The 23181-nt window shown below is 36.2% G+C and overlaps 1 protein-coding gene across 3 annotated transcripts in view; it reads left to right on the top strand.

The window, feature by feature from the left end:
* LOC116289897 (cGMP-dependent protein kinase 1) overlaps nt 1-23181 on the top strand; it is a 35191-nt gene that overhangs the window by 5275 nt on the left and 6735 nt on the right. For 2 of the 3 annotated variants that reach the window (XM_031696838.2, XM_031696837.2), the window contains exons 2-16: nt 288-519; nt 1485-1738; nt 2591-2772; nt 15802-15968; nt 18308-18421; nt 18497-18602; nt 19016-19079; nt 19384-19461; nt 19774-19868; nt 20236-20304; nt 20436-20525; nt 20931-21030; nt 21522-21658; nt 22061-22150; nt 22830-22929. In XM_031696838.2, the coding sequence (XP_031552698.1) occupies nt 321-519; nt 1485-1738; nt 2591-2772; nt 15802-15968; nt 18308-18421; nt 18497-18602; nt 19016-19079; nt 19384-19461; nt 19774-19868; nt 20236-20304; nt 20436-20525; nt 20931-21030; nt 21522-21658; nt 22061-22150; nt 22830-22929 (1845 nt within the window). In that variant the 5' untranslated portion in view covers nt 288-320. Of the gene's footprint in view, nt 1-287; nt 520-1484; nt 1739-2590; nt 2773-4608; nt 6169-15801; nt 15969-18307; nt 18422-18496; nt 18603-19015; nt 19080-19383; nt 19462-19773; nt 19869-20235; nt 20305-20435; nt 20526-20930; nt 21031-21521; nt 21659-22060; nt 22151-22829; nt 22930-23181 lie in introns of those variants that run through there. The other variant, XM_031696839.2, reaches the window with a different exon arrangement.

Below are 23181 nucleotides of genomic sequence, written 5' to 3'. Positions count from 1 at the left end.
TTGAATTTTGAGTAAGCAATCTTGCATGAGAATCTTCATCTCTGTACAATTATTTCTACCAATTTTTATCTAACTATTTATTTGTATTAATCACACACATTTATGCCTGGAGCCATATTACCTTTTTTTACCCGCCATGTTGGTCGACTTGGTTTCTTTTGTTATGTCAACCAACATGGAGCCGGCCATGCCTTTTATTTCAATATTTTCAAGGGGAATCTCAAACTGGGAAGACCCCAAAATATAATAATAAGTATCCCTATTAATTTTTTTTGTATTTTCTGTAGCTGCCTGGATCTACGATCTACTAGTTGGTCAAAATGCAAGGAGGGCCAAGTAACCCGGCTATCCGTCTCAGTCGCCGTGGTGGTAGCCCTTTCTTCAATGAATCTTCCAGTACCTCTACTATCAATACTATAAACAGTACGTTGAGTGCATCGACAGAGCAGATTCATAATCACAGCCGTGCACATGGACCACCCCTGTCCCCACCCCCACAGTCAAGGCATGAGAGAGAACGTAAGTAACATGAAATACAGCGGATTTCTAATGAGTGGGAAAAGATGCAGAAAACTCGTATTCCGCGTACCGTATCTTACCGTACCGTACCGTAGAAGTAAGGCAATGGAAGCCATTTCCTTGTTTCGGCATTTTATACCGTGTACATGCTGTAAATCAGTAACCACTCGTATGATAACCATTCTTATTGGAAGCCATTGCAATGTTACGGCATGTCGTACCGTGTACACGCTGTAAGTCAGTATAGTATGTTTCCCACTCATCGGAAAACCGCTCTATTGAACTAAAATGTTTTTTGCGCATGGTTTTAGAGTTGCTGGAAACACCTTATTTACGCGTTGCATCTTTAAGAGTAGATTTTGTATGACGAGCTGCACAGCGCATGGCACCTTCACACTCAGGGAATTGACAACATCTTTTGAACCAATAACAGCATATGAGCATATATCACTGCTTAACCAATGGAAATGCTCGAACACGGCGCCATCACGGTCACGGCACGGTACGCCCATATTGTAGTTTACTTCATAAATGGTTTTACCACGAGGACAGTCTTCGCATTTGATCTCTGGTCGTAAATTTTAAGTAACGACATATTGTTCCCGTGCGCAATCCGTCACGATTTGTCCAGAATCGGGAACCTTCTTTTGTTAAAAAAAAAAAAAGGAATGACAATCTCATGCAACATCTTTTGTCATAATTTCACATTATAAAATATTGTACCCGTGCGCAATCCTGATGGACATTCTGTCTGTTCTAATCATGGGTTATTTTTATCAAAGCACGAACTACAGTATCGAATAATCTACATGTTGTACGCGCAACTTTGATGGACATTCTGTCTGTTCTAATCAAGGGTTCTTTTCCTTACAGCACGAACTACAGTCTCGAATAATCAACATCAGCTGTATACGCAATCCTGACGGACTTTCTATCTGTTTTAACCATTTATTATTCCCTTACAGGACGAACTACAGCGCTCAACATGGAGTGGCTCAAGAGCTCCGTCAAGCTTCTAGAAAGCGCTTTGCGTGAACGAAACAAGCAGATGGATATCCAGAGAAAAGAAATCGAGTTTCTCAGAAAGGAACTGAGAAAAAAAGATGACGTCATTCGAGAGTACGAGAACATTATCAAAGAACGAGAAGATATGGAAAAGAAAGAGCTTGAGATACTTCACAAGGAGATAAGGACCTTGAGAATGGATGTTATGTCCAAGGTAAGATTTGCATCATTTTAGTGCCCTCCCGAAGGATAATGGCAGGTTAAATTTTATTTATAGCGGGATATAAAACTATTAATTTTAACACGGTAGAAATTGAGTCTCGATCAGGGTTCGCACGACCCGCGCAACGCGATAATCAATTTCATATACTTAAAAAAGAACAGTTACAAATGTTTTCACATGAATTCCAGAATCGTATCTTCCCAGTTTTGGGCGTATTCCTCCCTTGCTTCACTGGTCAAGCTCAATGCATTCAGTCGAGGCTGCAAGGTCCAAATTTGAATGATCCAATGAAACTACCTTGGATTTGAATGATTTCTATGTGCATAATGAGCCCATGTCTGGAAATTGGAAATTCGTTGATCACTACTGATCAGTTTTAGTAGCAGAGATAGTCAGATTATATTCTTAGACAGGGGCGGATCCAGGATTTTTTCAAAGGGGGGGTTATAGCATTGATTGAGGTGGTGGAGGGGGAGAGATACAGCATACCAAAATGTTAGGGAGACGATTATTGCTGCAGGCGAGCATGGTTGTTTCTGGTCCCACACACGGCGTATAGAAAAAAAAGCTAGCGAAATGTGTTCGGCACCCCTGTTTTAATAAATCTCGCGATGCTGTTGGTGTTGTCATGTAAAACAAATGATAATAAAAAATCACGATGGCTCTCATAGGGGGGGTTGCAACCCCCAAAACCCACCCCTAGATCCGCCACTGTTAGATCAGAGTAGGAAATGGGAAAATCACAACCAAAGAAAAACAGGGTATCCAATCAATTTATCCTGACAATCACGCACCATACCCATAGTGAGATATATTCATGTTTTAAATTTTAATTTTTTAAAGGCAATGACGATACGGGAACAGGATAATACCATCGTTGAGTTAGAAAACAAGACAGAAAAATTGATGTCAGTCATGCCCCTACCCTCCTATCCACGGGCACGTGCACAAGGCGTCTCGGCTGAGCCGGCAAAACGAGTTCAGAATTCAACACCACAACCGGTTATAGTTGAAAAGGAAGAAAGGTAAGAGGATTTTGAATTCCGGCATTCTGGATATTCAAGTTCTCGTACCCAGACTCTACTGGCTAATAAGTAGGACTTGGGTACGAGAATGGAATACCCGTTGATGCAAAAAATTTAAACCAATCAAATTAACGGTCGATTTGTGTGTTATCAGAGCCTTTGATTTTTCGTTAGAAAGCTGAGAAGGCTTTGGGTACGAGAATGGGAAACACCTGTTTGGGTAGACACCCGTTTGGGTAGACATCCCTTAGGGTAAACACCCGTTTGGGGTAGACATCTGTTTGGGTAGACACCCGTTTGGGGTAGACATCCCTTTGGGGGTAGACATCCATTTGGGTAGACAACCGTTTGGGTAGACATCCGTTTGGGTAGACACCCGCTTGGGTAGACAGTAGTCGTAAAGTCCTGTGAACAGAAATTTTGGCAATATAGAGAAAATACTGAGAAACCAAGTGGAGTAAAAGCAGTATACTTTTCCCAGGCAGCATTTCAAACCAGGTAAGCGCACCTCGATTTTTCAGATCGAGATGCTGAATCATAATGTCGTTAATTCTGCTGAATGCAAGCAAAAATAAATGACTACGTCATGAGTGACGTAGAAAATGGAATACCTAGTGTCAATCGCCATACGCTTTGGAACTTTGGAACAGTAATGTTGCAAAGCTTGGTATGAGTTTGGCTGACAGGGGTATACGAGTATTAAACATGAAGAGCTTTGTTACGCCTAAAATAAATAAGACAGAAATATATCTCCATTGTTGCACAAGGTCAGGATTTAACAGCCAGTAGCAAACCTGTGATTCTCATTTTATGACCGGGTCGGAATTTAGAAGTTTAATTTTTGCGAAGGAACGAAAAACCGGAAAAAAATCCTACGAAGCACAGCCTGAACAACAAGTGGAGAAAAAACTGGAGAAAAATCCTACAAGGCACAGAATGGCGGGAACGATAAGTGGAGGAAAAACTGGAAAAAAATACTACAAGGCACAGAATAGGACCAAAAAGCAGCTCTGCCGATACACGATACGTGACGGGAAGTCCACGGAAACCTCGTTCCCAATACAAGAGCGGAATTAAGGACAAAATGGGATATGAGCCGTGAACACCAGAGGATGTGCCCGACGAGGAATCATTATGCTTACTACAAGTAGCAATCGGAAATGCGCATTGAATTCATCATTTCACAAGCCTTTCTAGTGTTTTTTCGAGAACTACTACATAGCTCTGACGTTCAAACGCCTGCCATAAATAAAAGCCCCTATTATCACGACCATTCTAAAATGCTACTCAAAAGATACCGTCATTTTTTGTAAAAATAGCTATTCATTTATTGACTGAAGAACCGAAAAAAAAAAGATAAATACGTAGATAACTTCCATAACTAGGTAAGTTTTTTTGTTTGTTACTGCTTCAGTTCTGAGAAAACGATAAGAAAAATCGAATGGAATATTCCATATTGGTTCTTTTGACGTTGTCCGGACGTACATCACAGCGTGGTCTTCCTTCATTCAGTTTAATATTTTCTTAAGACTTTTTTGTTTTCAGTTTGAGATAAGACCGATAGCAGAAAGAATATAAAATACTCTTAGCTTTTTATTTCTTTTGAATCCCTTAAAATCAATACTCGAGCTATAACAAATAGGTCAAATTTGTTCAGTGATGCAACCATTTTATCGAATTTGATTCAAAGGTCAGCCATGAAGAGCCATAATATGTCGGATTATTTTGATTATGACTATTTGAGTGGGATTTCAAATCGTTTGTTTGTGTTTATCGAGGCATGTAACTCACTTTAATTATCATATAAAAATATTTTTTTTAAGTTGGCGAATTAATTTGAGGTTGGCTTGTTTTTCTGCATACTCGTCGCTCCTCTTAGGAACTGTTTTCCTTCTCGCTTAGCACTCCACTTACAGTCTTAAAATCCTGTCATTCGTATTATTGATTGAGAGCCATTTTAGGGTCAAGAACAACGCCATGATGTCTGATGTCTGATGAACCAAATCGTCAAACGTAGTTGGTCGACTTTTTATGATACTGGTCTGTGCTGGAAACCTAAGCGAAAAAGGCCCATCTACCACACATCGTTCATTATAAAATACGACTCTAAAACGCGGAACGCACTTGGAGGTATATATAAGGACCAATTACTCATCGCCTGGGTTTGCAAGAGTCGAGAAAATCTGGAAAATTTCAATGGACAAAACTGGTGAATCGTAAAAAAAAAAAAGCATTTTTGATTGGACTGCCAATCCGCCAGCTCATCTCCGGCTGCCATATTTAGTACAGCCAAAGCATTTCAATTATGCAATAAGAAAAGCAAATTCAAATGCCAATGTCTAATGTAAAGGAGCCTTTATTTGTAAAGCGATTGTGGTAGGATTGCACTCATCATCTAACCATTTTGTCGAACATTTGAAGAGTTTTAAAATCAGGTAATGACGGTTAATGTAAGCAAGTCGTAGAGCACATCTTTGGCTAGAACTCAGTGGTTTTGACCGCATCTTGGCGAGTAAAGACAAATTTAAAGTGCTAAGCCAATCAAAGTCCAAGGGATTAACTATAACACAAAAAAGAGCTCACCGAAATACCTTTGTACTCAGGACGCTAAACACTACACGATAATATAAAGCATTTGTGGCCCCGCCAGGTGAATATAAACACAGCAATACTATTGAGGATGTTATTCATTCAACAGGACTTTGCTTGTAGCCGGTCTGCTGTTGTCACTGCAGCTAATTATTCATCTGTTCTCTCAAGAAAGCTTATTGGATACAAGATCGCCGGCTCCCCATCACAATAAGTGGGCTGTTGATTCACTAATTCTCGCGCACTGCGCACTAAACGGACTAAGCTAGGCGCGGAATCTCTTTCGACCATATCGATTACCGCCGACGTTTCAAATCCACCATTCGTTCCTCACTATACCAAGATTCGGCCCAACTAAGCCTGTTAATATTACCCAGGGTACAGTTCGGGTGTAGTTGCTGTGGTGACTGCAGTAGTAATGCTTTGCGGTGGGTCAGGTGAAGCCTCCATACACACTCCGAGGCGGCGAACATCATCCACCTTTAGTTGTTTGTGTTTTCAACGAAACTCCGGGAATAAAATGGGCAGCCTGCGTGAACTACAGCACGCGCTGCAAGAAAAGAACAGTGAACTGAAGATGAAGGATTCCAGGATTATGGCTCTGGAACAAGAACTGCGGCGAAAGGACGAACTAGTACGGAGATTAGAGAGTGAGTTGGATAAATACCGATCAGTATTGCAACCGAATGTACCGACCGCCGTAGGAAGAACCAGAAACCAACGACAAGGCATTTCCGCAGAGCCGCAGAATGCCAAAGCTGTGGCTGACAACTCGAAGCCTCTGCAACGACATACGAAGACTACCAGGCAAGCTACTAAACTAAGTCTAATTCCTTTAATCATTTTTAGCATTCTCAAATCTAGCCTCTGCGTGTGTGTTAGTAATACTAGTTATAGTAAAATTGCGATTATAATCTTTTTCGTTTGATATTTTGCTTTCCTCATGCCGAAAGACAGTCCCAAAATATTCTGTAGAGACGATCATGTCGATTAGGGCAGTAACTTTAGTCTAAATTTGACTTAGTAATAATACCTTTCGACTTGTGATGCTTTCTTCATCATAATCTAAACATTCTTTTACATTGTATTTTCTTTGATTGTTATTAATAACACCAAGGCGTCGTTAGATTGCAGTATCAAAGGCAAGGTCAGTTCCAAACGCCGTCCTTTCGTCTTTACGAGAGCGGTACTAGCCACCAACACTGCTTATTAATTTAACGCTGTTAGTTGACTTGGCCGCCACTATTCTAGCTTACCCGCTGATTGCCCATATTACCAACGTGTTTTGGTCGCTAGTATTTTTATTAACACAACTAACTCGTTCTCTAAATACTCTTCCGATTTCCTTTATTTCTGGAACAACTGAACAATTCGAGATCGGATTTCACGCTTCGGATTTTAGGCTCCGTTCTTGTCAAAGCTCTCCTGTTTTACCTCTCTATTATCTTCTCGTGTTAAATACAATGTGTATTTTTTATTACTGTAGTACAAATTTCATTGCGTTTAAAGGTGCAGTACGTGGATTTAAGTTTTCGTTAACACAGTCCCTACAAAGGGGGATTTTTTGGTAGCTTTGTGAAGTGTTTCTGTTTTGTTATTTTACATAAAGGGCTCTTCTTCTCGCAGAAATCTGAAGAAGAATCTCAGCCTTTCTAATTTATTCCTTATTGCTGTTAAAACCACGTAGGATTAACATGCAAACCTCGGAATACAAGAGCAACTTGTGAAGCTCTCGACAGATAAAATTCTTTCCTAACATGCATGGAAAAAAGCTAAAATCAACAACAACTAGTGCATTGTTGAAGTTACTACCTTAGCGACTTGAATAAATTACTACTCTGGCGTTTTTTACTCGATATTTATGTTGTTTTTTCAAGAGTAAACAATCGAACCTGTAGCTGTCGAGAAAGAAACTATCATTCTTCTAACGCCTATAGTCTCAACATCAAATTTCAGCAATAGCAGTCTGTTGGTTTTACTCATAGTTACTGTAATTTGGTTTTCTCGAGGAATAAACAACTAAATGGCTTCTTTGCCGGGGCATTTGTGCGGGCGATTGAGTTCTCTTGTTATGTATTGTTTTGTAGAAAAGAGTTTGTGTATTGTTTTTGGGAAATATTTACGCAGCCTATAGAAAAACTCAACATGAAAAAGCCTCACTCTTATGAAGGTTGAACAACAAAACAACTTTATTAACTCCTCGTGTTTTCTAGACTTCAACAAGCCAGGCATCAACAACTCATGTTTTTATCAACAACACATAAAAACATGGATTTTTTTGGTTATTTAGGGCTTATGAGGTTGTTTGAATTGAGACTTGGCGGTCAAAATCGTGTTCAATATCATATGAGAATGTCTTAATTGTTTAGAAATTCGAGCGCTGACAAAAATACTAATGCTGTAGCTCTCAGAAAATGTAAAATGAGAAAGAAAATAGACGATGAATTGTCTTCACTCATCTGCGCTCTACCTGAGGTTGGCGTTTGACTATTGTATTCAGAACAGCCCCTTTCAAACATAATCCAAAGGATTGTTGAACACAGTCAAAATACAAAGTCCACACATATACACAATATCTAATATAGAGTCGAATATAGCATATATACACTATATATATGTTTTATGTTATTCGTATTTTTTAGATCAATATGCACTAACAGTACTTCCATGTAGACAAAAATGAATAAAAAATGCTAAACATGTTGGACTATTCAACCTATTTGATCACCTGGTAATGAATTTTCCGATGCAAGTCTATAGTAAGTTAATTTTATGGCATTTTTTAACCTTGTGGTTTTTGTTTATTAACTCAAAAACCATAAAAGCACTTCTATGGATTGCCACAACCTGAAATATTCACTCAAATATGTTACTTTGATGTAACATGTTCTTTTGTAGTCTACATATACTCTAGGAGAAAAAATTTGAACCTGTCATTTAATAAATGCAGTAAAAATAACGTAGAAAGAATGGCACTTTTATATTGCAATATTAAAATCAAAATGACTTGTATTTGAAGAATTGTCTTCTAATCCTAACAATAGATGTTAATTCTTAAGTTAATCCCAACCTAACATTTTTCTGAGCTATCAGCTACCTAATTGGCTTTATGGTCCCTGAGGCAAGATTTGAACGCTTGCCTCTGTAAGACATTAAGACAAAAATTGAAAATCTCTTTCCTTGATATTTCATTTTGAGTTAAGAATTATTGGTTATGAGTAAAAAAGTTGAAAAACTCCACTGGAAAATCTTGAAGTGACATAGTTATTTATAGCTATTGAAATCTTATAGAGCATAAGATTAGAAACAATGCTGTGAAGGTGAAGAAAGATTGCTAGCTTATTTAACAATGGAAGGCTTTAAAAATCTGAATTTTTGGTTACACTGTAACCTTCTAGTAAGATTGTGCTAGCTATAGATTGTAGTTGATGATCTTCATGTAAGATTCTGTGCTAGCTGTCCATTCGAGATTCCTGAAATAATTATATGTTTTCGACAACTATTGCTATAGAGATTTTTTATTAGTTCCTATTATATACATTCTTTTTGTATTATATTAATTATCTACAGTGATTGCTTGTTTGTTTTTTTTTGCATTGCTGTTATAAAAATAAGAAAGAATGATCGTGAAGAGAATTGTTGTTTGATATAAGGAAGAATTTATATACACTTTGTTAACATCATCATATTTATCAAGCAGTACCAATTATATTCATATATTAATTATTCCAAGTAATATATTTCCAAAAATTTATTTCCAAGAAATTCCCCATTTACTTCGTACTACAGTAATCTGACATTACATTTCTCACAATTTCTTATCAAAATTCAAGTCTAAGCATGTAGATTAAATATCAGAGGATATATAGTTAAATGATCTTCAATATTCCATTTTACAGTCCATTCAGTGACTATGGATAATAGTTCCAAGTCGAGGCTGGATTTTCCACATAGCAAAAACTAATATTATACTCTTAATCATGTACTGCAACTCTAACCTTGGCTTGAAGCTATTATTTGTGGTTACTGAATGAAACTGTAAAATAGGAAATTATCTTAGCTTGCGATCACTTATGTTACAATTTCTCTTTTGTTTCCTTATCATGAAACACAAATGTGATAAGATTTGAATTTATACAAAGATAAGGAGTTTGCACCGACTAGCATGTCATTTTAAATATTAATTCAATACTAATAAATATCATTATTCCAAAGATCATCTTAACTCAATTAGTAAAAGTTGAAAGTTTGAGATAAATTCAGTAAATATGAAGAAGTAATGATAAAGAGGTAAATTATACACAGTGAAAAGATGAAAAAACGGACGCTACTCCTTCATCAGAAACTTTTTTATTCCACCGACGCAGCTCACACTAGTTTTTAGCTAGTTAACTCTTCTCTAAATATGAAGAAAGTTATTGAAGCCTAAAGTTTGCACTTTTTTTTGGACTTTTATGTTGGTGGGCGGCAACAGCTTATAAAATTGGCAATCTTTGGCAATCCCTAACCTGGCTATTAATTATAGGTAGTTGTACAGTGTTATACAGCTAGGAAGGTTACACGTACAGTATAGAGTACAAGTATACAAGGCCAAAGCCACCAATTAAACAGTGGTCCTTTTTTTCTTACGAAGCTGGTCCTGTTTTTTTATTTACTTGTGTAATAAATATTTTTACGAGGGGGAAAAATGATTCTAAGAGTAAAAAGTGGTGAAGTTAAAACTGGGCCAGCTGTACTGGTGGCAACGGCCCTGGTATAGAGTTACAATAAGTAATTTATATAATCAATTAATGTGCACATAGAAGCTTGAATTTTCTTTTAAAATAAGCGGTAGGTTTAATCACTAAGTTACTTCCATATTTCATATATGTGGATAAGCGCCAGTTTATTCATAGACAATAAAAAGATTAAAGAGTTATGCTTTAATGGCTTTTAAAGCTTTTAAGGGTTTTCATGCATAAAGGGAATAAGTTCCACGCAATGTTTTAATGCATTTTGTAGTGAGTCATCCAAAAAATGCTTTTCTAGATTTCCAGTCGTCTTTTTATAGATAATGATCATCCCTTTAGTGGGTATAAATCCATAAGGAAAAATTGTTAATCTGTGTTCTAAATATCAGTGACACACACACAAAAACTAGACAATGTATTTTCCATTCCATCCTTCCTAAAATTTTCTTTCTTTCCATTTTCTCTTTTTCTTCCTATTTTCTTTTTCTTTCTTTTTTCTTTCTTATTTCCTTTCTTTGTTTCATCTTTCTTACATATTTTTTCTTCTTTTCTCCTGAAATTTTCTTTCTTACCATTTTCTCTTTTTCTTCCTATTTTCTTTTTTCTTTCTTTTTTCCTTTCTTTTTTCCTTCCTTTTTTCCTTTCTTTGTTTCATCTTTTTTACATCTTTCTTTCTTTCTTTCTCCTTCTTTCTGTCCTGGCTGTCAAGTGTTTGCCTCCTTGCTCATTAGCATATTATTCATTTTTCAAGGCTGGCTTGTCTCCAATTCTCTCTTTTCTTCATCCATTCTTTTTTCTTCCTTCTCTTCTTAATTTCTTTGTCTTTTTTTGTTCTTTTGTTCTTTCTTTCGTTCATTTTTTCTTCTTCCACATACCTCCCAGTTCTTCCTAATGGCATGCAGCTGACAACATTACATAACTCTGCATGTCTTTTCAACTTGATAGCCATTTATTTTTCTTATTGTCACAAATTAATTATTACTTAATCCTCATTATTCTCCACCTTACCACATAGTATTATCATGACCACCACAATTTCTTTCTTTGTCTCTTTTGTTTTTTTGTTCTTTCTTTCGTTTGTTCTTTCTTCTTCCACATACCTTCCAGTTCTTCCTAATAGCATGCAGCTGACAACATTACACAACTCTGCATGTCTTTTCAACTTGATAGCCATTTATTTTTCTTATTGTCACAAACTAATTACTTAATCCTCATTATTCTCCACCCTACCACATGGTATCATCGTGGCCACCTGTACATGTTATTGATTAGCTTTTCTATGTGAATCAAGATTTACCAAACCCAATCATACTAGATTGTTTCATACGAGTGTCTTTAAAGTACGTATTCACAATGCTTATCAAGATCCTCGTCATTTTGACTGATGGTACTTCTATATTATTCATGTTGTCAAAGCTATTGACCTAATGAGCTTCACATGGCAAAAGATATCTTCATTTTGACAAGATTTGAGAAACGTTATGCTATTTGACTAAATAACTGTCATTTTCTAGGTATAAGGATAGATTAGACATATACTGTAGGATAAAATGAATTGAAGAGGAAATAGATGTCTAGGGGAATTATATATTACATTCAAGGTTGGAAAGATATTTCAAGTTTGACTGATATTTTTCATAAGACAATAAATATAATTTGTAGGGAAAAAATAGAGCTCTTCTATCCAAAGGCATGAAAATATAAAAATGTTTGTTTGTTTGATTTGACCATGCTTCATCTCTATTTTTCTTCAAAAATGTTGAGAATTAGAATTAGAGTTTTCTCATGTTTATACATTATCCTATCAATGTTATCAAACAATCATGTTTTTACAAATTTAGGAAAGAATATGTAAATATGTATGAATATCGCACAGTGTTCGGCATAGTCCTGTGGCTTGTGATTCCATAATGCACTGCTTCTCATCACAGCAGTCAAGGCTTTGATCCCAGACTTATCATCATAATATGAGTATTGTCTTTCATACTTTGTCTCCTTTGCTTTGAGGGTTTTTGTCAGGTTTTCTAGTTTTCTTCCGTTTGCAAATATCTACTTCTAAATTCCAATCAGATCTTTGATCTTTCTGCTAGATTTAATTAATCTTGGTTTTGTCCTGTTGTGATTATTAGATTCTGTGGTATATACAACCAAAACCTTCCTGGTATATTTTCGTCTGTGCTGATATTATTTACATATAAATGTAATATATTTCAAACTTAGTAAGAAACAAGCAACATGCACCAACGACCTTTTTTGAATAAATATATATGTCTGGTTTTCAAACTTTTCATAAACAGGTGTTCATTCTATAATATATACCATGTGTATTCACTGGCTAGTATTGGTTTTCGTAAGGCTGGGTTCATAATGTATGGAAGAGGGGGGGGGGGCAGGTGAAAATTTCAAATATCCAGAATAATTCTTAACACCCCCCCTTAAAGTCATGCAAAAAAATATGATCCCCCCTAAGCAAGGCTTGTAGCTTCTTCCAAAAATTATGCATCCCCCCCGTTTTTCTGATAAAAATTTGCTGATCCCCCATTTTTTCCTACCAAAATTTTCCCGATCCCTCTCAATTTCACCTGCCCCCCTCCCCCCTGCCATACATTATGAATGCAGCCTAAGTTTGAAATAATGACAACAATAACTTTATTAACATTCTGATAGCTAGAAACTATGTATTTACGAGTAGATAAGAGCAGGAGAAGAGCACAAGCCACTTAGAAATAGCAGAGTTAATCAAGCTAAATGCCTAAAAATACAATTTTTTGCAGTTTCTTTTTGTCATTGCTAGCTCCCACGAAAATTTTTTTTCCTTTATTTTGTGTGACATAATGAATACATACATACGGCCTGTCAATAGTAAGTCTCAACTGATTATAGCACCAGCATGTGGTATCAATTAATGTTCATACTGTGTCATAAATACATTCTTATAATTGAGCTTCTATCTGTGTTGATAGCATACCTATATTATGTAAATGTATAAGGGATATAGTTTCTCTCTTCCTTGATTTTCCTCCCTCCACAAAACCTGCCTTGCTAAATTCTAATTTAATCTGTGAGTTAGCCATGCCCTGACTTAGATCAGCCCAGAGGTTGCTTCAGGGTTGAATCTGTGAGTTAGCCGTGCCCTGACTTTAATCAGACCAGAGGTTGCTTCAGGGTTGAATCTGTGAGTTAGTCAGAATTATTATTTCTTTATAAAGGAATGTTATTTATTCTGTTAATTCTGAAATTTGAAGGCCAATAAAGCTGTTAAAAAACAAATAGTGTTTACGCTCTAACATTATTACAAAAAGAATCGAAGCTTGTCAACAAATTCCAACTGAACTGAACACCAAGATATTAATAGCACAGGGTCAGTATGACAGGAAGTCTTTCCCATATAAAGCTATAAATACAGTAATAAATCCATATCTAGAATTACATACAGGGCTCAAAATAGTGACATTCAAAAGGCCAAAATACAGGTCAAATTTTACTACTGACAGCCTGAAACCATTTTGAACTTCCAAATAGAAAATAAAATATCAGGGAAAATTTTGCTCACCAAAATTATTTAAGCAGCCAAAATTTATAAAAAAAACTGTCTGTATCATTTTTATTTTGTATTTTGAACCATAAATGAGCTTTACTGCTTATTTATAGCATGCTCAAGAACATAACTCTTCTGTTCTTTTACAGGCAGGTTGTATATATATTTAAATGTCCTTTTTACCCTGGGCAAATTTTCCCCCAATTTTGACTTTTTTGCCCTCAGAGCAGTTGGAGTAGTAGATGACAGAATTATAATTATATTTATAAATCTTAGAGATGCTTTTTTCTTTTCTTTTTTTGGTGCAAGATAGGTCAGCTATAACTTAACTTATTTCTCACTGCTTTCCAAGGATTCGTTTTTTTTTTAAAAGGATAATCAAAGGCTTTATAGTCTATTTATTCTACTATTGTTTATTGTTTCTCTTTCACTTGATCTCACTCTGCTACTTTTAATGCTTTTTTAATGTAGATTTTCTGAAGAGATATGATGCTAAGTATATAGCCCCTGTGCTCCACATGTTACCATAATGTCTTTTGATATAATCAGCTCTAGCCTTATAGACTGATCTAAAAATACATTAAGAGTCTGTTAGTTATATTTTAATGTAAATTAAAATATACCAGAGAAATATTAAATTAACTGAATTCCATGAGCAATTATTGTATTTTATACTTTGCAAACACTTCAAAAACCTTCAAATTCTATTGACACTACTAAAACCTCTGGGCTGATCAAAGTCGGGACATGGCTTACTCACAGATTGACTTAGAATTTATCGTGTTAGGTATAATAGAGGTAGGAAAGCTAGAGAATATCTAGAAAAACTCTTGAATCAAGGGAGAGGTTTAACAAATTCTGCTTACATGTGATGCAGAGTCTAGGAATCGAACCTGTGACCTCAGAGGTAAGAGGAAATTGCTCTATCACTTCACAGATCACCTTACTGCATCTATTATCTTGGTCATAAAAGAATGCTAGTAATATATACATGGGATATAGTATCAATATTAACCGCAAAAATGCCTAGTGGGTTTGAGATAACTGCAAGCGTAAGTAAATACAGAGCTATAAAGTACTAGCTATAATAAGCAGTATCCAACATGTGTTTTAATCAACTTATTGTAGATAACTACAGTAATAACCACTCCACTCTTTCCCAGCTTAACAGGCTTATCTCATTGAATGAGATTGGGTGAAAAATAATAGCTCTCTAGAAAAGACTAAACATGGAAGTTTGTGGCTTCTACTGAGCTGATTTCTACTATAGGATAATAGACACTTTTCCAGTTCCAAATTACCACTGTGTTTCTTGATTACAGACTCATTTGCTCAGGCTAAGCCTCGAATCAGTGTCTAATTACTCGTAAATACCAACAGTAAAGTAAAGAATGCACAAGTTCAACAATACGAAACTTGACGGACCTTGACCAGAAAAGGTGAATATTCTTCACAAAATCGAGGCTAAGCCTGAGCAAATTAGTCTGTAATCAAGAAACACAGCGGTAATTTTGAACTCGAAAATGGTCTATTTCAATAAGATCTACGTCTCTTTCTTAATCAGACATAAGAACTCAATGAGATGAGCGCAGGTGTCTTATCTTCGACAAGTCAGACATACTGACTTGTACTAAGAGACGGAAAGCTTTTAAGTAAGATTATAGTACATTTTAGTGTCATGGTTTAGTATTTTCAACAAAAAAAATGATCGAATAGAGTAAAAACGTCAGAGTTAATCAAGGTAATGATGAGTTGATTTGAATGTGCATTTTCTGACAAGTAAAGAAATATTATTTTATAAAGACTGTATTTTTAATTGGCTCATAAAGGTCAGAAAATGAAAACGAAAGAAAGAGAGATTTTAGATAAAGTAGAATGACAGTATAGTAAAGGTGCAGAAATTTTCGGCAATTCCAGGGGTGGTGGTTGAGGGTGTATCTTACATTTTAAAATTCTCAGGGGTAGGGTGGGGCACATTTTTTTCTCACAAGAAATTTGCAAGTTCCTAATTGGGTGGAGTTTATTATTGAGTCTTATTGACTTTTTCCGTGTCATAAATTTGGGATTTTTTTCCCCGAGGAAAATATACTCTTACTTGATGATACAAAAATTCCAATTGTTAAATTAAAGCATCTGATTTTGATTTTGTTTGTCTTTCTTTTTATTCATCAGATCTAAAGACCTCATAAAAGAAGCGATCCTTGATAATGATTTTCTTAAAAATCTTGAGGGCTCACAGATTCGAGAAGTGGTTGAGTGTATGTATGAAAAGCAGTTTAAAAGAGATGAATACATTATCAAAGAAGGTGACCCTGGATCACACTTATACGTTCTTGAAGGTCAGTTGATTAATAATGGTAATTGAACTGAGTGGAGTGCAATTTGGTCTGAAATCAAACGCGCGATTACAAAATCACACGACCGCGTAGCGGGAGTGTGATTTGTAATTGCAAGTTTGATTTCAGACCAAAATTGCACGACATGAAGTTCAATTACCACTTAATCATATCCTTTTTGTAATCATACATAAGAAAAAGGCACAATAAAGAGTGCAGAATAATCAGTTTAATGTAGTAGAAGAACTAAATGCGAACAAAAAAAAACATCTAAAATAACTTATTTATTAATTTTTTTGTTTTATTTTATTGTTAAAAAAAATTTTTTTTTTAGAATGCGATTAAGAGCTCCTAAGGATGCAATTTGGGAATTAATCGCACTCCTTTGAACCAATCAGATTGCAGGATTTGGTAGTGATTACAAAAAGGATGTGATTAAATTATGAATCCATGAGTCATTAACTTGGCTGGTGTAATCAGGGCTTACAGAATAAGCTGGCTACCACCGGAGCTCTGGCAGTTGCCTCAAAGTAACTGCTGGCTACTTTTTCTTTTCTGTAAAAAAAAAATCATTGATCTATTGGATCACAGCCAGTTACTTCAGACTTAAGACCACCTACTCTAAAACATTTTGAAAGCATTGCGAAATGCTGCAGTTTTGAGCCCTGTTGCACAGGGTTTCCCTCGATTTCATGTGGAATTATTTTGAATAAATATTCATGCATTCCAGTGAAGGTCCATGGAGTTTCAAAGTGTTTGTATTGTTGTAGTTGTGTATTGATTCTTTACTTTACTGTTCATATTTGTGATTATTCTGCTGCTGTCCAGCTCAGGGTAAATGAGTCTGTAATCAAGGAACACAGTGTTATTTCATAAATAAATAAATAATTTATAGAAAAACTAAAGAGGCTTTGCACCCATAATACAGCTTCGACTTCCTGTGGTTAGATGGTAGACAATAAAATCCCTTTGTCCTTGGGGATTGAATTCTTTCTCATGTAAAACAATTGTATTGTTCTTTCCATCTAACATGGCTGCTGTTATGTGATGGTACAATGCCTCTATTTGATCCTAATCCCCAAATCTGCTAATTTTTCTATAAATATCTTATTGTCATTCATTTGTTTATGAAAATGTCATACGAGGATATGATGAAAATTTTTAGTGGCTTTATCCATCTTAAAAATTAAGGTTTTCGCCAACAAACAGCAGTTTGACAGCCACTTGGCATCAGCACTTGGCACTCAAAAATCTTCCATAAGATGCACACATATGGCTGTCTGCTGTTGGTGTCAATTGCTTATAAGTAGTTTTTCAAACACGAGAGAGAGCTTCCTCCAATTTCCAAACACCGAAAAGTGAGGCGCAGTCGAGTGTTTTTAACTGACTTTGAGGTGTTTGGAAATCGGAGGAAGAACTCTCTCAAGTGTTTGAAATTACTTCTCAAACTCATGAATATTTCTTGGAGAAAATAAAATAAAAATTTTATGAAATTTAATGCAAATTAAGAACACATTTCCAAACCACCGTCACAGTAGTTATTCGCTTTGTTTTCTCCTCATTAAATATTCATGAGTTTGAGAAGACCTAATCCATCCGTGGTGCATTACCAAGCAAGTAAAGATTATACTCCAGAATATGTAATCCACTATTGGTACTAATCTGGCTTTGAGCAGTTTAGCCCAGATTAAATTAATTAGACTATTTTTTAAGTTTATAAGATACCACTGTTGTACTTGAATACAAACTATTAAGTTTATTTTCTTAAACTGCATAATATATCCTCCTCAAACCCTCCCCTCCCTTTGAAACAACGATCCCCCCTCTGTGGAGAGGTATAGACTTGTAATGGTACTGCACAATATACCCTCTTAGACTCTACCCACCATCCCTCAAAAAGACAAATCCCCCCTGTGTAGAGGTATAGACATTTACTGGTAGTCTGTACTATATATTTGAGACTTTTAGCGTGGCATTCTTGTTAGCTCTGCAAACTGTCAGTCATTTTCCGTCAAACTTTCAACATTTAGCAAGGCGTCATGACAAAGTCGTTGCTGGAAGAGCCGCCATATTGAATTTCATTGATGCTGAATGTTTCTCCGTATTTGTGGATGTGTTTCTGGTTCAGATCCCTAGCAGTAAAGCTGATGCTAAAGGTCTTTAACATATCCTTAGACCCTCCCCACCTGTTTGAAATTCCAATCCCTCCTCTGTGGAGAGGTATAGATATTTCATGGCATTATACAACATACCTTCTTAATACCTGCCCCACCCTTTGGAATTCCCAGATCCCTTTGAAAGGAGATATAGATAATATAACTAATTTTTCATTAATTTTTCAGAGGGAAAATGCCAAGTTACGAAAGAAGGCGCTGTGTTGGGCCACATGGGAGCTGGCAAGGCTTTTGGAGAACTGGCTATATTGTACAACTGTACAAGAACAGCAAGCGTAAGAGGTTAGTGACCTATTATCCTTTTACAGTATTACCAGGAAGAGCTTTGATCCTGACAGGTATGGTTTGCTGTTTCAGCTCAGACATCAGTCAAATTATGGGCCATAGACAGACAGACTTTCCAGACCATCATGATGAAGACGGGTCTGATGAGGCAAGCTGAACACATGGACTTCTTAAAAAGGTAAGTTAAATGATGGTTTTGATGATGATGATGGTGGTGATGATTATATGATTGATGATGATGATAATGACATGGTGATGATGATGATAACATGATTGTGATGACGATGATTTTATGATTGATGGTGATGATGATGATAACATGATGATGGTGATGATGATGATAACATGATTATGATGACGATGATGATTATATGATTGATGGTGATGATGATGATAACATGGTGATGATGATATTGATGATTATATGATTGATGATGGTGGTGGTGATGGTGATGATGATAATTATTGATGTAGATAGTGATAAGTTGTGATGATTATCATGTTGATAGTGAAGATGATGATGATATCAATAAAAATGACGAGACTTGGCATACTGTTGCATCCTATTGATTTATCATTTGCTATATTTAGTGTTCAGTTGCTGAAGGACCTTCCAGAGGCATACATGCTCAAGATAGCTGATGTTATTGAAGAAGTAAGTGCAAACTTGATGGTCCAACCGTTTGATTATTTTGGGGGTAGGTTTTTGGGGTGCACCATTTAATCTAAGTCTCTTCAAACATACAAAGACAAAGAGGATTTTGGGGAGAGGGTAGGTGGGGTGCACCATTTGATTATTTAGGGGGGTGGGGGGTGGAGTGTACAATTTAATTATGTGGGGGGTGGGGTGGGTGTAGTGTACCATTTGATTATTTTGGGGTTGGGGGTTGCACCATTTGATCTGTCTTTTCAAACAAACAGAGATGAAGAGACTATAATTTTTGATTTGTAACCTACAGGCATTTTATGAAGAAGGTGAATTCATCATTAGACAAGGCGCTAGAGGAGATACATTCTTTATTATTAAACGAGGCAAGGTGAGTAAAAACCATGCAACAGGTGTAGCTCCTTGTTTGCCCTCACATAGAAAGAATTGATTTCAGTTTTTAACAATACCGCTAACCATTTTTATTAAGAGGAAATTTTTTTTCAATAATGAGCAATAATGGCAAGACGCCAAAAATTAGACTTTTGTATGAGTTTTGATCCCAATTTTTGTATAACTTTCTGAATAACAAGATTTTTGAGCCTTGTACAAGAGCCTTTCTTCAAGAAAATAGTTTTTGGCACTCACTGCTTGAATACGAAAAGAATTCTCTCTTAATATTTTACCTTTGTTTTTTTATCAGGTGGATGTTACCCAGAGAACATCAGTGCATTCAGACCCTGTCTTTGTTAGATCACTAGGCAAAGGAAATTACTTTGGTGAAAAGGCATTGAAAGGGTTAGTAGAAAATGAATGAATGAACCTAAAGAATGGATGGTAGATGGGTAGAAGGATGGATAGAAGGAAGGGATGGATGGATGAATAAATGAATGGATGGATTGACGGATAGATGGATAAATGATCAACATCAAGATGGATGGATGGATGAATGAATGGACAGAGGAATGAATGAATGGATGGACGGGTAGGAGGATGAATAGAAGGAAGGGATAGATGGATGGATAAAATATGAATGGATGGATGGAAGGACAGATAGATGGATAAATGATCATCATCAAGGTTGGTGGATAGAGGAAAAGACATGGACAGAAGGATGGACGAATAATATTAAATTTTCTTATTTTTTGTTTATTTTGATTTTTAGGGAGGATCTGAGAACAGCAAACTGCATTGCAGGTCAAGGTGGTGTTACCTGTCTTGTTCTAGATAGAGAGTAAGTAGATCAGGCCATGGAGTACCTGATTATTTAACAGTTATGGGAGGGTACAAAGGTGGACAGCGATTTTTATTACCAAACTTTACAATAACTATCCTAAATGATGAATTTTTTTCTCTTTTCTCCAGAGCTTTTATTCAGTTTATTGGTAGTTTAGACGAAATTCAAAAGGACAAGTACAATGATAGTCAACGAGGTGTTGATCCACAAACAGCCAGGTATCAATCCCAGACTACAAAATCAATAATAAATAAATAAATAGATAAATTTCGACTCATTTACGACAAGTTGTCATTATAGTAAAGAGGCTTTGCACCATCACGTCCCAGCACTCATAATATAGCTTGGACTGCTTTTGGTTAGATAGATGACATATCAATAAAATCCCTTTGTTCTTGGGAATTGAATTATTTCTCATGTAAAATGATTGTATTGTTCCTGCCATTTAACATGGCTGCCGTCACATGATGGTGCAAAGCCTCTATCATGATTATAGTTAGCTAAACAGATGTTTTTAATTTTATATTCTCTTAGTCCTGCACTTATACTGTGAGGATACTTTGTTTCAAGTGCTTTCTAAGTGCTCATCTCATGGTACTTATAATTGTACACTTTTGTTCTAGTCGATTAAGAGAAAAAGAAGAAGAATTTGCCAATGTGCGACTAGAAGACCTAAGCTTGGTTAAGACTCTTGGTGTTGGTGGTTTTGGACGAGTAGAGCTGGTAAGAAATATGGATAGCTAGGATAGTTTATAAGCATAATTGCTGATGGTGATGGTGATGATGATGGTGATGATATGATGGTGGCGATGAAGATTATGATGGTGATGGTGAATGTGATGGTAATGAAGATTATGATGATGGTGATGAAGATTATGAGATGGTGATGAAGATTATGATGATGATGGTGATGATGATGGTGCTTGTGGTACTGATGGGAGTACTGCTGGTGATAAGAATGATGGTGAGGATCATGAATATTATGATGGTGATGGTGATGGTAATGAAGATTATGATGATGGTGATGAAGATTATGATGATGATGGTGATGATGATGGTGCTTGTGGTATTGATGGGAGTACTGCTGGTGATAAGAATGATGGTGAGGATCATGATGATGATGATGGTGATGAGCATGATGATGCTGATGCTGATGATGCTAGTGATGGTGATGATCAGGTTGATTCTAACTCGTGGTAACCCTAATATCATAGGTACAACTTGCTGGTGACAAGCGAACCTTTGCTCTTAAGATGTTAAAGAAGCATCATATAGTAGAGACAAGACAACAGGACCACATCATGTCAGAAAAGAAGATCATGATGGAGTCCAATAGTGCCTTCATAGTTAGGTGAGACAACTATAATAATGAATAAATAAATAAACTTTATTTCTATAGCGCACTTATCCTATGCTCAAGGCGCTTACCATCATATATGATAAAAACTAGTTGCAGGTCTTTTCTTATTCAAGTTTGACAAACAAAGAGCAGCCTTTGTTTCTTTTGGTGTGATTAGATCAAAAGACACTTTGACTATTGACTTTCGGCAAAGGAATTAGCAAAACTAGGTCTCTTTACTATGGTCTGTACTCTTATTGAACATGAAATGGCATCAGCATGTGATCCAAACTCTAGTGGAACCATGAGAGCAGCGACAATCAGCACAGGAGAAAGAGAGGATGGATCTAGAAGGTCACAGAGGATGGGGTAGTCATGGTTTGTTTACTGATGGCCTTTTCTGTTTATTGCCAGGTTATACAAGACTTTCAAAGATAAGAAGTACTTGCACATGTTATTAGAAGCATGTCTTGGTGGTGAACTGTGGACCATCCTACGAGACAAGTAAGATCAATATCCATACCTAATAATATAATATTGCATAGTTCCAGAAAATATCCATACCTCTACCATGGAGGGAATTTGTAAAAGGACTCCCCTACCCCAAGGAACTTCCAATTTTCTTCCATACAAAATCTGTAAAAAAAAATGTATTTATAGTTATATTTTAAATCGTTACATACTTTTTACCTTGCCAATTTATACATTTTCTATATAGCAGGTCCACATCAGCCTTCGGCTGCCAATGCATTTATTGTTATCTGCAATATCTGTAATATTAACCTGCTTTATCAAATGAAGGATTGATTGATTGATTGACTGTAATTTTGTTCTTTCTCTGACCCCCCCCCTCCTCTCCTGAATTTCCGATTTCCTTTGTGGGTGGGGTATGAATATTTTCTAGAACTACATAACGGCAGGTTAGTCATAAGATAGATGTAATTAGGATTTAGAAATACATTTTTGAGGAGGGAGGAAAACTGGCAGAACCCTGTGAAAAGCTCTCAAAGCAAAGAAGAGAATTAAAAAACAACTCTATTTAAATATGACACCAAGCCCAGGGATCAAAACCGGGTTGCGTTGGTGAGAGGTGAGGCATCAACAGCCCACACCACTGGCATGTTTGATCTGTGTTCTACAGAGTCGTTAATCTACTTTTTATTATTCTATTCTCAACCAACAGAGGTTCATTTGATGATGGCACCACTAGGTTTTATGTAGGCTGCGTTATTGAAGCTTTCCAGTATCTACATGCTAAGGGGATTGTCTACAGAGATCTCAAGGTATGTATGGTTTAAAACTACTCCTTGAAAAACCTAAATGCCAAGTCAATGCATTTGAAAAAAAATTTTAACCAGAATCTCAATATGGCATCGGAATCACCAGGGCACAGGTTCAAATCCTGTACAAGACTCAGAATTTTTTCTGAGTCTTTCAATTTGCAGCTGCATAAGATGCTTCATATCCTGCGAGGATCAACTCAATTTGATACAACAGTACAAATATGATTATATTTCATACATATTCTCATACAC

The sequence above is a fragment of the Actinia tenebrosa genome, unplaced genomic scaffold (genome assembly GCF_029948245.1).
Source record: "Actinia tenebrosa isolate PJP-AT-01 unplaced genomic scaffold, QUT_ActTen_1.0 PGA_scaffold16__25_contigs__length_10494907, whole genome shotgun sequence".
NCBI lineage: Eukaryota > Metazoa > Cnidaria > Anthozoa > Actiniaria > Actiniidae > Actinia > Actinia tenebrosa.
This window is presented reverse-complemented; position numbering and strand designations above follow the sequence as displayed.